The sequence below is a fragment of the Ciconia boyciana genome, chromosome 6 (assembly GCF_034638445.1).
Source record: "Ciconia boyciana chromosome 6, ASM3463844v1, whole genome shotgun sequence".
In the NCBI taxonomy this organism is placed as follows: Eukaryota; Metazoa; Chordata; class Aves; order Ciconiiformes; family Ciconiidae; genus Ciconia; species Ciconia boyciana.
Window position 1 is genome coordinate 25,787,140 of NC_132939.1, and position 16,436 is coordinate 25,803,575.

The window sequence follows — 16,436 nt, forward strand, 5'->3', positions numbered from 1 at the left end:
AAGCTCTCTGGGCGCGGGAGGGAACACAGCCAAAGGGGACGCACAAGTCCTTCGCTGGTGTCCAGGGACCGCAGGCAGTGACCTGTCCCCGTGCTTGTCCGCAAGCCCTGCCCGAGTGAGCCGGGGGGCTGCCGGGGGCAGCCGCTAACACCGGCTGATGCTGCATACCCCGCCCGCCGCGCAGCTCTAGCCAGGCCGGGCCCGCCACCCGCTCCGCTGCACCGCCACTAAACCGCGCCCGGGGGAGCAGCCCCGCGGGGGCAGCGTGAGCGGGGCCGGCCTCTTCACCGGCGGCTATGGACGCGGGGAGGGGCCCTGCCCCCCAGCACGGCTCCCGAGGGCTCCCGCCTCGCCCCGGGCCAGAGCCCGGGGGGGTGACTGCGGGCGAGGCCGCGCCGAGCCGTGCCTGGCAGCGCCGGGCGGGGCGGGGACGGGCGGGCCAGACGTGCCGGGAGCGGTGAGGGGCAGCGGGGCGCCTCCCCCGGGCGGCGCGGCGGTGGAGCGGCACGGCCCGGTACGGCGCGGCACTGCACAGCACAGCACAGTACAGTACAGTACGGTGCTGCCGGCCGGGGGCGGGGCGGGGGAGGGACCCCGCGGCGCTGCGCGGAGCCCGTCGCGGCCCCGGGAGCGCGGCGAGCGCCTGGCACGGACTAAAGTTATCCCGGAATAGGGCTGCACGCATGTGCGTCACCCCGGATGTGAACATGCCGGCCCGGCTCCCCGCTAGCTCGCTCCGCCCGGCTCTAGCGGATGGGCTAAGCCGAGCCGTGCCGAGCCGAGCCGCGCCGAGCCGGCGGCCGCACAGCCCGCTAGGGGCTGGGGGGAGGCAGGGCCGCCCGGGCGCCCTCGCGGGCCAAGGTGCAAGAGCCCCCTCCCGGCGGGGGGCCCGGCCCCCCGGGCGGGGGCGGGGCGGGGGCAGGGGCAGGGGCAGGGGCAGGGGCAGGGGCAGGTGCACCGCCCGGGCGGGGCCGGGCCGGGCCGAGCGGCGGGCGGGAGCCCCGGCGCAGCCCGCCCCGGGCGCCCCCGCGGTGCCGCCGCCGCCGCCTCCCCCTCCCCGGCGCCCCCGGCCCCCCTCGGCGCCCCTTCCCGCCGCTGGCCCGGCGGGGCTCGGCCCGGGGGGGCTGGGCAGCGCGGGGGCCGAGCCCCCGGCCCGCCGGCACCCCCCCGCGGTCCGCCCCGCCGCTCCGCGGCCGGGGCCCGGGAGCGATGGATTTTCGGGGGAAGAAGTACGAGCGCGGCAGTAACTGGTCGGACCCCGAGGTGGTGGAGCTGCTGCAGCTCTGGGCCGACGAGTCGGTGCAGATGGAGCTGGAGAGCTGCTTGCGCAACCAGCACGTCTTCAACCGCATCGCCGAGGTGCTGCGGGAGAAGGGCATCCACCGGACGGGCGACCAGTGCCGGGAGAAGATCAAGAAGATGAAGCTGGAGTACCGGCGGATCAAGGACAACAGCAAGGCCCCGCGGGGCGGCCGGACGTGGAAGTTCTACGAGGTGATGGACCGGGTGCTGACCAGCCGGCCCGCCCTGGCCTACAGCTCCCTGAGTGGCAGCATGATGGCTCAGCAGGTGCTGCAGGGCGGCATGGTGGAGAGCTACCATCACCAGTTCGGCTCCTCGGCCCTGCCCTTTGGACACTCCCAGCACCCTGAACTGATGGAAATCAAATGTGAGGAGGTGAACTCTGATGAGCACTGCTTGACCCCAGAGCCCCCACCATCCATGTCTTACCAGCAGGGCTCCCCTGAAGAACATGAGATGGAGAGAGCCTTCTTGGAGAGGGCCCAGAACGACTCTCCCATCTCCAGGGTGGAGATTCCCATTGAAACCAGTGTTTCACCTTCAGGTAGGGATAGCCTTTTACATTCCAGCATAAGGTTTCTGCCCGGTTTCCCAGAAAGAGAGATTTTTTTCTGGTGCAGAGATAGACACCTGGTTTTCGCACTGATGTTTGGATCCTTATTTTTCCACATCCCAAAAAGCTTTAAAGTAGAAGGCTGGTATCTGCATTCATAGTCTTCTGGCCATTCCCGAAACGTATCTTGCAGCAGGTAAATAAAATCTAAAATTACTGCACTAGGCTAAATATTGTGTATGAAATCCAAAGGGCTGGCATGTCTGCTGTAAGCCAGGCTAGGAATTTGTGCTAGATTTCTGCATATAATGCTGACAGTACTTACCTTATTTAAAAAAAGAAAAAAAATGCATGCTTTTTGGTATCATTTGAACATCACCAGGGCTGTCTGCAGTCCTCATGCTGAATTGTATCAGGAGACCCTCTTCTGCCATGGCTACACTATAAACCTGCAGGTGAAACTTTCCTTGTGTTCTTTTAAAATATTTTCTGGATCTAATCTTTTAGGACACTCAACAATGAAGAATACTTGGGAATAATCATTGGCTGGCTTTCTAAGCTATTCATTAGGACTTGGAAAGAAGATGTTTTTGAAAGTCACTGGCAGAAACAGCGTATCTGTTTACAGGAGATGAGATCCTGCACTGAAAGTGCAGTTGGCCATTGCTTGGCTGACAGGAAGGGTACAGTCTGGAAATCCGGGGGATTTCAAACCAGTCTAGGACAGGCTGATGGAAGAGCACGGCATAACGGGGCAGAAGAGAGATGATAACCAGTGTGAGGTTAACGTCTGAGATCAGGAAGGAATGCTACGTCCTCTTCGCCATGGTGGTTGCATAGTTAGTCCAGTGGAGGGAACTGATGATCATTCAGGTTAACTCAGAGGCCGAGTATGGGGCTGGGGCTGGCAGCATAATGGGATGCCCAACGTGTGAAGTTAAAAACAAACATCGAAAAAACTCGCAAACTGCAAGATGTACCTGACAGGTTTTACTTTGATCAGGTAAAATCACAGTAGATCAAGGGTGTTTCCTAGGAAGGGTAGGGGAAGGCAGCAAAGCATGTCCATGCCACTTTACTTGCTGCACGTTTAATTTTTCTTCCTTGCTTTTACGTATTCACAGGTTTCAGTGAGCCCAACATGGCAAACTCGTCACGGATCCAGAACGTGGTTCCCCGACCTGGCTTCTCAGCTTTGCATCGGCTGAGAAAAAAGCGGAAAGGCCAGCGCATGAAGGACCCGCTCGATGATCTCTTGCTGAAGACCCTGACATCTCAGCGGGCCATGGAAGAGCGCTTTTTGCAGATGGAAGAACGCCGATTTCAGCGAGATTTGGATGTGGAGGAGCGTCGGATGCAGCTGGAGCAGCGCCGGTTTGAACTAGAGCGGGAACATGAGTTTCGCATGTTCAATGTCTTTGCTCAGATGCTCAGCATCCTAAAGCAGAGCCATAGTGGCGGCTCCTCCTCCGTTGCGATGCCTCGGGGCTTGGACTTCAGCCAGGCGCTGTCCAAAATTGTGGGAATGGGAGGAGGAGGGGGCGACCTGCAAGAGATGAGGGCTCGGCCGCTTACCGAGAAGAAGGTTGACATGCATGGCTTCTGTAACCCCAGTGACTTCCAGAGAAGCCCCTACCTCTCTGCTCGCGGCAACATTGCCAACATTTTTCGTGGCTCCACTGAGGAAGGGTACAAAGCTTATCATGCTGACAAGTATGATGAAGACAAGAACCCCAATGTGAGTGAGAACCTCAAAGTGTTTTCGTGGCTTTCTTGCTAGGAAAAAAACTTTCTTAGAGGTTTGCTGACAGATATGCTGAAAGCGTGGGGGGGTTTTTGATCTCACTAATACATGGTGGGTCAAGCCATTTGTTTGAGGAAGAGAAATAAAAAGTAGCTTTGCAGACCATCTGTATATCAAAGGTGAATGCCATGTTCAGCTCAGGTTTGCACAATCTGATTTCCCTATCAGGGAAATAATAGTAGTAGTAGACCTTGAAAGATGTAAGAAATCTGCAGGAACAAACAGAGCTCCCGTTCCTCCTTTCACCTCATCACCTCTTTTGCCCACTGAAGACCATCTCTGATCATCTGCTTATTTCTGAACATTGCAGGTGATGGGTGCAGGAGATACAGCAACTAGGTAGTGGACTTTCTTTTTTAAATTACTTTTAACTAACTCTCAGCACTTTTTCTGCCTGTTTACACTCTGCTGCTCAGTTGTAAGTAGCTCATCATACCCCCCTTGTGGCACAAAGGCTGAGTGTTAATACTTCATGGCAAATTATTACTGAGTAACAAGTACAGTAAATATAAATCATTATTTATATGTGGATTACTTTTAAATAGATCCCGCATTCAGATACTGAACTACGTGAAACTTTAAAAATGTTTTATTATTAGTCTTGACTTTAGTCACACTGTGTTGGGAGGTGAAAACTAGATTTTTAAGATAGAAAAACAGTGAAGTTTTTGATACAAGGTGCATTATGAGGCGCAAACTGCCTCTTCTACCAACTGTTGTCTATGTAGGAGGTAGCTTTTTAAACAAATACCTAAAATTGGACTTGTACTTTAGTAACATCATAAACATACAGTTGCTTAGATTTCCTTTTGCATTTTTAAAAAATTATTTACCTAACCTCTTCCAATAATGAAAATGTGCTAGTAGATTTGAAATCTTCAAGATCTAATGTAGTGCTAAATAAGCCCGGCCAAATCCTAAACCTGGAAGTGTAGGCTCATCTCTCCAGAGGGGAAAAATGTAGTGTTTTAACCACTTTTCATGACTACATGTTTATGTGGTTTCTGAGAAAATCAGTGGAGTGGAATGGTAATGAGTGATAAACAAATGCTTTTAGATAAAGAAATGTATCCAAAACCTTGCTTAAAACTGCTGCAGAAGGGTAAACCTTGGTTTTCTCAGAATTGTTTTAGGATTTCTTTTGTAGTTAGATATATACCAGTGAGTGAATTCAAGATTAATTTAAACATATTCTGTAAAGAATTATAAACTGTTAGTACATATTCATTTACAAGGCAGTTTATTAACTAAGAAGCTGAGTGCCTGGCATATATATGTAAACACACACACATAGATACGTGTCTTGTGTTATATGTGGTGAAGTTTCTGTGAACTGTGTTTTGACTTTTCCTTGGTAAGCTTTTTGGAGGCAATTTAGTGAAGTGATAGCTAAGGTGATGTATGCATGTGTTTTTTGTGTCTATAAACAATAAATTATTTCTTTTTCTAGGGTATAATAAACTTTGGCACCAGTGAGAATAAACTCTGCTTTGACCTGATGTCTAAGCGGGTAAGTCCTATTCCAAAAAGAAATACTGAATTTGCTGTGTAGTTCCTCCTCGGTGCTTGCACTTTCGTAGAGTTATTGCTGTTGCTCAGGTTTCTCTGGTGAAGTTTTTCGTCGTGAACTTTTGATTTGTTGGAAGTCACTTTTGAATCCATCTATTCGTATATTTATTTTACTTTTCCAGAAGGATAGGAATAAGGGTGTTTTTCTGTTCCTCTTCATGATGGGTTTCCCTTTGGGGATGTACTTGGCTCAGAAAACTAAATGAAAATAAGATGCGTTATGTTTTCTCCTGCTCACAGCAGTTGATTTAATACAGAGGTTTTGAAATTAGTTTTGAACTCTATTTAATTTCCAGGATCTTCACATCTGTCCATTATAAAGTCACACGATTTGGATACCCAGTTCTGAACTTACCTGAAATGTGCGAGGGTGGCAGCAGTGAATGGTGGCAGCTCTTGAAATCTCTCAAAATCAGACTGGGTCTGCTGCTACCTGCTCACTTTGTTCAGTTGCACCAGGGAGAAGCATGAAACACACGGCACAACTCAAAAAGTAGAAAAAGTCAAAAGAAAACAACAGAACCGTGCTGTAGACGAATGTTTCCTGATTTCCGTTAAAATCACTGCCCAGGTGCAGCCCGCGAGGTGTGCAGGTGGCAGTTTCTCCTACCTGAAGTTGTCTGGGGGGAGGGAAGGTGGCTCAGGGTCGGAGTCGGCCTCTGCGGTTTGAAGTTCATGGTTGCTCCCGTTCCACCAGTTCCCACCCTCAAAATGTTCCTTGTTTTATTTCTGCCTGCCACTCCACTGACTCGGGGGGACGCTACCCCACCACTCCGCCTTCCAGCTAAAAGAACAGGTAAGGCAGAGCTGCTGCCTGCACGAAAAAGGTGCCTTCTAGGCTGCATAGGTGGTACCTTCCTTCCTTTGCTGTCCTTTCCCCTTAAAACTAACACCAAGTCTGCAGTAAGTAGCGCAGAGGGAGATGGTAGTCAGCTGCACCTTAATTAGCCTTATTACGAAAATGAGCTAAGACTTTGTTGGCTATAGTGAGATGAGCCATAATGCTTGTGGCAACAAGCTGAACAAAGATACTGTTGCCAGCTTCTCAGTCATTGCAGCCTGGAGTTACGGTATGGATTCACCGAATGCAGCACCAACTGGGATTGTAGGCAAATAATTTGTTGCTATTTGGGACAATAAATACTTACTGTTTCCACTGAATAAAGTAATGTATCAGATTTCTGTCTTCAACTTTTGACCCTTAAATTAGAGAATATTTTGTGGGGTGAGATCTCAGATGGTCTTCCTTTCAGCTGGCCTATCTGGTTTCCTTAGCCCTTAATGCATTACCTTTAAGGGTTCTCCTCTTTATTATTGCATAGTCATTTTTGGCCAAGTCTGCTGATACGTTCTATGTTGCATTCTCTAGATAAGTTTAGGAGAGAGATCTAAGGAGGCACAGTTCTGTGCTACATAGGCTTCAAGAACATCTACAGCTGAATAAAGGAACTTTAATCCTATAATATCAGGTTGTAATTCTGCATGGGATAAGGACAGTGTCTTTAAACTCCAGAGCTTGGCACCAGTTATTAAAACACCAATACAGAATGTTGTGGGTTTGTTATGTGAGAAACTTTCACGCTGCATGTTGAATTTCCTTCCTCCCTTGCACTATCACCTACTTGTCGTGTTGCCCCACCCTCACCTTTGTTAATATTAACTCATAGATTTGGTTGCCATTAAATATTTGGAAGGTACAGTGTACATAACATTTGTTTATTCCCTTTTTGTTTATGTAAAATGTCCTCTTTGCCTATATCACTGCTGTGCTTTCCCTTGCAACTTCATAGAACTGGATTACGCGAAACCCTCATATGTACAACCTTGAAAATATTTAGATAAAAGCAGTGTGCGTACTTTATCTAAATATAAACATTAAAAAGGGCTCCACAATTCAGGTGAATCTGTCTGAGATCAGAATGAACTTCTAATAAGGAACAAAGTGCCTGCCCCGGGGAAGAATTATTAAGAAGATAATTTCATTTTTCTCCTGTCCTTTGAAAGCTCGTGTTACGCTTTAACACTTATCAAAACTTATCAGAATTATAGATCTGAAGGAGCTGCAGTAACTTGGAACTGAGACATAAAGGAAAGCTAGAATTCATTACAAAAATAATATATTGAAAGTTTATTAAAGAAAATACATATCTGACTGTGATTCAGAATCCTTTCTGTCTCTTTCTGACAGTCTAGACCTGAGCGTTCACAATTGGGACTTACTTTCCAGCTGAAAGCTGTTGTCCTCAGAGCTTGGGTGAAACACTCTTTGGGACTCTTTGGGTTGCTTCATTTGCTGAGAAAGTCTTCTGCAGGCATCTTGGTTATGGGCATCGTGTGCATTGCCAGTTCTGCCTCCTTTTTGTAGATCTCTCTGCAGCGAAGTTTTGTCTGCAGTAACTTAGCAGAAGCCCGTACGCCACATAACCTGAAGGTATCACTGATCAGTTTGCTGGTCCTTGCTTCTCCAAGCTGCATTAATTTTGATGGTCAGTGCCTTTCTCAATCCAGTTTTACAACTGTTGAAGTTGCACGTGTGTGTGTGTGTGTGTGCCTATGCAGGTATGCACCTGTACATGGATCCCGTCTATCTCCATGTTTCTGGTATCAGTGATTGTGCTTCTAATGGTTCTTCTCGTTGCTCCCAGCTGACACAGGCCGATATGAATCTGATGGAGCCTCCACTGCTTCAGTATCCTGACTGGAAGGGTCATATGTTGTAAGTCTTCCCTTTTCTGTAACAATTCTCTTTTTGACGACTTCTCTGATAAGCAGAATGGATGAATACAAATCACTTCTGCTACACTCAATAGTTAAAACTTTTCTAGGTCATTTAATCATCTTTTTCTTTGCAAAACTGTAAGTTAGCTGCCCTACCAGTTCATCCAGTTAAAAATCCTTTTATGTGAGAGAAGATGCAAATTTTCTAAAGCAAACACAGTTTTAAAAGCACTGTATACATTAACAAATTAGATAACTCCAAACAGTTCTTTGAAACATAGTGAACACTTGGGACTTCTCTTCTGTGCCTCGATTAAAGCTCATCAGAAATGTATGCACCATTATAGACATTATCTGTGACACCTTTGCTATGTGTAAAAGTCATGTCTGTGGCATGGGCCTGAGCTATCCTGTTTTCTAGCTGTTTTCACCAGACTTTACTGTGCCCTGGCTTTATTTTCCTGAGATGTGGACCTGGGGAAGCCCAGCCTCTTGGAGAATAAGCTGAATCAATATTTGCTTTTGTGTCTTTCTCAGTTTACGGGAGGAAGTGGCTCGATTTTTGACCTATTACTGCAAGGCCCCTGCACCTCTTAAGGCAGAAAATGTGGGTAACCCACTTTCCATTGGTGTCTGTTCTAATGTTTTGCCATTTGTTGTCAGACTGTTTCATCTTCTTTTTTTTAAACAAATTATTTGGTAAGATGACAGCCTTTTATCATGTAAATGAGCTTGATTCATAGCCATTTCAGTAGCTTTTGATGCACACTTCAGCCAAAACACTTCAGGTCTACTGTATATCTGCCTCATGCTTTACTTCTGTGTGCCAACTCCTCATGCCAGTGCTCTCAGTGGGGTTTTATGTGTTCATCTCCTTATTCAGCACTGGGACCTACTGTGCCTGTATCCCTCAGCCTTGACAAAGAGTGCCCATTGTTTCAGTCGAGTTTAATTTTGTCCCTTTCTGCTGTTACACCTCAGAACAAAAATCTGTAATTGAGCCAAGAGTAGTTTTAGCCTGTAAAAACAGACCTTTTCAGAGTTTGTGGCAGTGTTGTAAGGAAGGTGTCAAGACCCAAGTCTCTGCAGGACTTGCTGACTTGGGAGAGATGCAGGCTGGGCACAGGCGCCTGTGGAGATCAGGGACTCCTGCCTCTGCTGAGTGCTGAAGGCAGCAGGAGCTGGTGCAGCCATTGCTTTTCTGGCTGCAGTAATTCAGCAGAAGCCCATACTTCACATGAACGGAAGTTACCAGTGATCAGTTTGCTGATCACTGCTTCTCCAGGGCAGCAGATTCTGCCTGATACTTGGAGTGAAACTCATGGGACCTGTGAGCATCTGTCTTCCAGAAGCAGGAGTCAAACCTGCTCCTGTACGAGACAGTGGTTTCCACTTCTGCACAAATTTGGCAGGAGGTCAGAGCTGCTGTTACCACAAAGAGACGATAACGCATATTACCTGATGAAAAGTAGTTTGCTTTTCTAGCAGTTCAGAACTGCTCCCCAATTTTTTCCCTACTTAAAGCCTACTCTTTTTCTAAATTGCTTCTTAGAATCAAGAATGGCACTGGGACAAAGTGTCTCTGAAGCAAAGAACAGGATTAAAGTTATTTCTGGTAGAAGTGGGATTTCAGCAGGAAAATTCTGGGAACATCCGTGCTAGAGAACTGGGGAGAAAATATATTTCAGTGATATGGTCAGAAATTATTCTTTTATAGTGTTGTCTTTCTATGGACAGATTTATCACTAACCTCTCTCTCTTTCTTCTGTAGGTGATTGTTTTAAATGGTTGTGGCTCTTTATTTTCTGCATTAGCTACAGTCCTTTGTGATCCAGGGGGTAAGTGGATGGTCGGGAGATGTTTTTAATGTTTATTATATTGCCTTTAATGTTTATTATATTGGGAAATAATGCGTTACTCTGTTTAAATATTGTTTGAGAGAAGTGAAGTAGTGGAATTAGCATTGGCCTACTGCAAAGTTCTTGGTTGCTGCAAGATTGTGCTGTGAAGTTCATCACCTCCATGGTCTGCAGATGTCATGCACTCACACTTGGTGTCTTGCCCTGTCTGCCTTCACTGTTTTCGTGGTGCCCTGTTTTAGTTTGTCAGACTAAATGTGGCCTATACTCATGTTTACCTGGGTTCTTGCAGAAGATTAAAGAATTAATGTAAAAATAAAGTGGAGGAAAAGGCAGTAACATTACAGTGTTTCCAGAGGGCACAGCTGTAGAAAAGCTTTCATGTTTAGCTGAACTACATTAGAAGAGAGAGAAGAACTGTGACCTGTTGATGATCAATTTTGTTTTCTTGGTTCCAGAAGCTGTTCTGATTGCTACTCCCTTTTATGGTGGTATTACCCAGAGTGTCTTCCTCTATGGTAATGTCAAGCTGGTGTATGCCTATTTAGACAGTAAGGTAAGATCTGAGGGAAGGGAATATCAACCTCTGTTGTTAAAAAATAATTGATACTGGAAAGTGCCAGGCTTTGGGAACCTCTGGAAGCAGTACTCAGAACAAGGATAGGCTGCAGCCCATGGGCATTTTCCCAATTTATTGCTGGGAAACTGGGCACGTAATTTGCAAGGAAGTTGTTCGAGATCATAAATCTGGATTCCAGTGTTGTCCTTTTCTTGTATCTTACTCCCAATAATGGCTCTTGAGAGGAAAAAAAATGGCCATTTTGAACCTCGGAGACAGAAGTATGTACTGTCCTACTCGAGATGGTCCCAGGGGTGGAAGACCAGATGGAGATCTTGCATTGTTTTAGTTATTCGAGGATGACCAGAGAATTCTCTGTGTGTGGCCAGCCTGTGATGAACATTACTTTGATTTTATTTATTTATTTATTCTCTCTGTAGTATGAAAGGATAAGATGGTTGCTAGGTCATTATTGTTGGGTTTTTATTTTCTTTTGGGGAACATTTTTCAGGGGATTGGCTCAAGGCAGACTCTATTGAAATAACTTGGCCTTTTTTATCTTTGTGATGTCTTTCAGATTACTGGAACAAGCACTCGGCCTTTTCAGCTTACAGTGGAAAAACTGGAAAAAGCCTTGCAGGATGCCCGGGCAGAGGTGAGTTTAGCTGAGCTTCACATTACCAGTTAAGTTTACAATATGAGACAGCATGTCCCAGAACTGGCCTGAAGATCAAAACATTTTCAAAACCTAGCACCTGGCTTTCCGGTTGTCCTTGTAGACCACTTGAGACTAGGCTGCTTGCAAACTCAGGGGCAGTCTTAGGGGGAATCCTCCAGTGTCGTGTCTGTCCAATTTTGGTCACAGCAGAAAGGATAAACTAGGAGTACCAGACCATTCACAAAGCACTGGAACCCATTCATATCACAAAAAAAAATGTACTTGGGCATGCACTAAAAAGTAGGGACTACCCAGGGTTTCTCCTTCAGGAAGGCCAGCTGAGGTACCCCAAAACTGACTGCTCTACACAGTAGTACAGATGACTCCACTAAGAACACTGAGAGTTTTTGCAGGAGGGAGAGAGGTGCAAATCTAGAGGATAAATGCAGATGAGTATCACCTTTCTGAAGAGTTAGTGTGTAAGTTTTGACATTGTCCTAAGCCTTTTATATGTTTAGCTGTATCTTTAGATCATTACTGGCTCTGACATCTTCAGACAAGTGTGCTCTAAATAAGAACAGTTTGCATGCACATAGCTCAAATTCCTATCTTTCTTGCCTCATTCATGGGAAATCTTCAGTAATTTGTTACTTCTCAATTACTGATACAGCTCAGAGAAAGTTCTCTTCCATGCTGAGAACGTGTGACAGCATCTTTCTCATTAATTGGTTGACCAGATGGCAATGGTTGTGGCAGACTCCCGCTTTTCAAAATCATAGATTCATTCTATAATCTTTTCCTCAGATCACTTTGCAAGTGATATAATTGTAAAAATAAAAATCTTAATTTGTGGCTAAAAGTTTTCTCATACAAATCTAGCCTTTAGGCGAAAAGTCATGGTGGAAGCTTAAGGGGAATCTTGTGTCACACTCACTGCTCAAGTAGAGGGACTGAAAATTTATCCCATGATGGGTGCTCTCTCAATATTGCATTATTTGTGTTCTGCAGGGTGTCACTGTAAGGGCCTTAATTCTTCTGAATCCCCAAAATCCCCTCGGGGACATCTACTCCTTGTCAGAGCTACGGGATTACCTGGAATTTGCTAAAAGGTATGTCAGTTTGGAAGGCTGAGGCATCCTGAGTCGGATACGGCTTCCAGTATCTGGTGGACTACTCGCTGTCCCTGAATTTATCTGTGAATATCTTTTAAGTCAGGCAAACAGTCTGTTCTTCACATACAGTGGTGGGCTTAAGAGAGGAGAGAGGAGTGCTGGGGACACGGGAACATGGACCATGCAGTCATCTGGAGTAGCAAAGCAACTTGTATCAACGAATGCAAGTTTTATTTGTTGGTAGTCCTAGCAAACGCTATGGTGCTGTGCTTCTCTGGTAGGAAGCTGAGTTCCTTTCATCTCAGTTTCCCTGTATGTGCAAAGACAAAGAAATGTATGAATGTGGGTTCCCAGCTTCATCATGGATCACAGATACTCTCTGAGATTCAGAATCTGTGAGATTCAAAGTGGATGATGATACAACTTATTCTAGATGGGTAGTACACACAGGAATTAATTTTCACTAGAGCATTGGAAATGACTGAATTTTTATCTCATTATATGGTTGCAGTGGCTGACAGTTAGGTGGATATATCTCAAATCACTTGTACACATGTACACAATGTACACATAATAGACCTTCTGAGTTGTGAAAAATGCTTTACTTCTGCAAAATTTGGTGTCCCTCTTCTTTATATAAAGCAAGTCTTTGCAGGCCTGAATTTATCTCTGCTTCTAAACCAGAAGCAGCCTTTTGTAATCTCCATTTTGTCCTTTTGCAGGCATGAATTGCATGTGATAGTAGATGAGATCTACATGCTGTCAGTTTTTGATGAATCAGCCACGTTTCACAGTGTCCTAGGCATGGACAGGTAAAATCAGCTCCTACTTCCCTGGCCATCTTCCAGTGACAGTTCAACATGATGCCTTGCCGAGAACTTGTGACTGGAAGTTAAGTCATGGGCTAGCAAATTCTGAATCTTATCAGCATAAGATTCTGAATCAGCATTATGCTGATTTCTGATTTTTTTGTAATTTCTGAATGGCAAATGCATTTTGTCAAGTGCAATCTAGCAAGTAAAAAATGGTAGTTAAGTTTTCTGTTGTGGTACACTTTTCAATGTGTGCTTTGGTATTTGCTTGTGACAGTCCCCAAAACTGGAAACAGATGTTTCATTTGTTGAGAGTGAAGCTTTTCTTCCTACCTAAACATTGTTACCTCTTTCCCACGTTTCTTCTGATGCCTGTAAAGACTTTCTGTTGCTGTTTACTTTCTTTTTTTTCATACAGTAGTCATGGATCACAGTGTTATTACAGACTGGAGAATGGGTTTTATTAGGTATCAATTTAATGAGATGAAAAACTTTTCAAATCTCACCTTTTAAAAATATGGTGTAGTTTTTTGTTTGTTTGTTTTTTTAAAATTTCTAGTTTTCACCAGTGGTGCTATCTTTCTTTTTGTTCTCAATTGCAAGGAAATAAAATACACTTGGTTAAGTGTTAGCTCAGTGTTGCTGGGCTTGGATGTACAACATTGCAAAAGAAGAACTTTATCTCCTTCTGCAAAATATTGGGGTTTGAAAGAAAGAAAATTACTTTTAATTCTTGGCAAATACATTAGCACAGCCCTGATTTCTAGCATTATATGTACATGCTTCATATGTGCAGGAAATCTGCACGTAAAATATAGCACTTGCAAGTCTCTGTATCTCTGTAATATTTGAAAATTGTGTCTAAAACTAGTTCCAGAGTGTTCCTAGCTTCTAAAGTTAGGTCGGATTTGAATTTTCTACTTGACTGATGTTCCGTGCTGCACTGTCTGTCATTGTGTAATGCTGCCTCTCTGTTTCTGCAATGCTGCACTGGTGATCCAAAAGCTTCAGCACCTATGACACTAACTGCCCATCTGCATCCTTCTACATACAGATTGCCTGATCCACAGCGGACTCATGTGATGTGGGGAATAAGCAAGGTGAGTGCTGGTTGCCGTCGTGCCGTGGCTTCCTGGCTGGTAGGGTTGGCTGGTGTCTTCAGGTTCCTCATGCTGGAGAGAACAAGGCAGTAGTAATAGGATCCTGGTCTTCCTGTGTAATAAAGTAGTCTCTCTGTGTCTTATGCAGGATTTTGCTGTCTCTGGGATTCGTTTTGGTACTTTATACACAGAGAATCAAGATGTTGCTAATGCAGTGGCTTCTTTGTGTTATTTCCATGGGGTTTGTGGACCTGTCCAGCACAAGGTTGCACAGCTGCTTAGAGACAGAGGTGAGCCAGTAGCTCCATGTATGATCCTCTGCCGTTCTGTGTGTCTTGGTACCTGGGGGATCCCCTCCCCTTACTTTCCCAAGTGGTCTCCTGTTTGTACAGCTTAACTGACAGTCTTCTATAATCCTGAGACTGCCCATGTAACATGAAGCTACAGAAAAGGACCATTTCTGCAGAGCTCCTGATCAGCAGAATTAGAGGAGCAGCTTTGAAGAAGTGTGATAGCTATGTGGATAGAAATAGGCAGTGTTGTTTAGAACCAGCTGAGCAGAAACAAAGAATATGGGCTTGTGGGACGAGGGAAATGGAACTGGATTTCTAGCTTTGCCCTGGATGGAGTGCTAACAGTCCACAACAACTAAGAGCTATGAATGTAGGGAAACTTCCTCAGGAAGGTCAAGAAGATATTCTTCTGCACAGGCATGAAACTGCTAAGTAGTTCTTGTGCCTCTTTTTGCTATTTGAGGAAACAGAAAACAAAAAAAGGAGGTGAAGGGTGACATGGAAAAAGGCACTGTGAGTGTTTTGGAAACTTGAACAGATTGGAATTCTTTCTCAGTTTGTGATTTTTTTCTCTATCTTCTCCTTCTGGTCAGACTGGATCAACCAGGTGTACCTGAGGGCCAACCATGCCCGCCTAAAAGCTGCCCATACATATGTGACAGACGAGCTGAAGACACTTGGGGTTCCTTTTCTCAACCGCAATGCAGGCTTCTTTGTCTGGATTGATTTCCGAAAGGTTGGTAGTCTTAGGAAGGGAGGCTTCTCCTGGGATGACGGCAGGCATGTGGTGCAACTGTGTCTAGAGGAAAGTTTAATATTGTGATAAGCATTTTGTTTTAACAAATCTGTTGTCTGATGAGCAGAGGGAAGGGCTGCCTGGTATTTCTGTCCGTTCTTTTCCTTTCGTCTGTCTGTGCATTTCCCTCCTTGCAGGAATCTTACTGCTCTCAAGCCACTTTCCTCCCCATTTCTTCCTTTATATCACAACTGCTGTACTTCAGAGGTAAAAGGTGTCTCCCCTGGCCTTTGCAGACCTCATGGGAATCACAAATTCATGAGGATCTCAGTGATTTGGCCTATATGTTACTAACCTCGGGCCCTTCTGCTGACTCTCCTAGTACCTTAGGACAGGCACATTTGAGGAGGAGATGCTGCTCTGGAGGCGTTTTCTGGATAACAAGGTCCTCCTGTCCTGCGGTAAAGCCTTTGAATGCAGTGAACCCGGATGGTTCCGCATCATCTTTGCTGACAAGACCCACCGACTACAGTTAGGTGAGTAATGTTTTCTTCTCTTTATCCTCCCACCAGAATTTCTGCAGCACTGTTTCCTCCTCTCCTTAATCCTAAACTTATCCTATTATTATTATTCTCTTTTCTTCTCCATTTTTCTTCCCTTTCCTTCCATCCTCCAAATTTTTCTGGATCTGACAGATCTGGGGACACTTGTGTGTCCTAAACTTGTGTGACTTAAACTAATCCACTAGTGTTCCTCCTCCTTATACGACTGCAGGTATGCAACGGATCCGCAAGGTTTTGGAAGAGCGGGAGCAGGAGATACTGGCTGAGGAGAAGGAGCAGCCTTGTCAGTCAGATCAGGATGGCAAAGCAGATAGCACAGATGAAGTCATTTTTGTGTCCCGCCACCAGGAGCCTACTTGTGCCAGTAGCTCCAACCTTGGTGACCTCATTGGCCTCCTGCAGCAACAGATGCGTTCATCCGACTGGCTACAGAAAAATACAGCCGAGCAGTTTGCACAGGAAAAGCCAGAGATCTACGATGTGTTCAGCAAATTGGTGGGGAAGCAGTAGGGGTCAGTGTCCCTTCAGGGGGTTTCCTGAGCAGAGACTGACTCTGGGCCCCTAACAGCTCAGCAGTGACTTCCAGCAAATAATATATTTTCTGTATAGCAAGAAAATCACTTTGTAAAACCCCTCCTCTCCCCCCTGTTTGAGATCTCTAATTTGTATTATATAGGTGCATTCCTTGGATTGGGCTGAGGGTAGGGAATGGGGGGGGTCTTGTTCGCCTGCTGCCCCCTGTCCTGCAGCATCATTGTATTTTGTATTTCATTTCTAATGAATATGCTCTTAACTCTC

At 45.7% G+C, this 16,436-nt stretch overlaps 1 protein-coding gene across 2 annotated transcripts; it reads left to right on the forward strand.

Moving 5' to 3' along the window:
* The first annotated feature begins 1,027 nt into the window (after positions 1-1,027).
* Positions 1,028-16,436, forward strand: LOC140653241 (1-aminocyclopropane-1-carboxylate synthase-like protein 1). 2 transcript variants are annotated; one of them, XM_072865115.1, is made up of 15 exons: positions 1,028-1,669; positions 2,980-3,593; positions 5,110-5,169; positions 7,874-7,944; positions 8,484-8,553; positions 9,718-9,784; positions 10,264-10,361; positions 10,942-11,019; positions 12,031-12,131; positions 12,857-12,946; positions 14,001-14,046; positions 14,195-14,336; positions 14,933-15,075; positions 15,458-15,611; positions 15,850-16,436. In XM_072865115.1, exons 1-15 carry the CDS (start codon positions 1,210-1,212, stop codon positions 16,146-16,148), a joined length of 2,493 nt encoding a protein of 830 aa, XP_072721216.1. In that variant the 5' UTR covers positions 1,028-1,209; the 3' UTR covers positions 16,149-16,436. The 2 variants fall into 2 exon arrangements, with proteins under 2 accessions (XP_072721216.1, XP_072721215.1); XM_072865114.1 differs by having other exon boundaries at positions 1,030-1,846.

Coding starts and splice junctions, on each gene's coding strand:
- LOC140653241 (XM_072865114.1), top strand. CDS start 1,210: ATGGATTTTCGGGGGAAGAAGTACGAGCGCGGCAGTAACTGGTCGGAC. Junction 11,020..12,030: donor TGCAGGATGCCCGGGCAGAG/GTGAGTTTAGCT, acceptor TGTGTTCTGCAG/GGTGTCACTGTAAGGGCCTT. Junction 12,132..12,856: donor TACCTGGAATTTGCTAAAAG/GTATGTCAGTTT, acceptor GTCCTTTTGCAG/GCATGAATTGCATGTGATAG.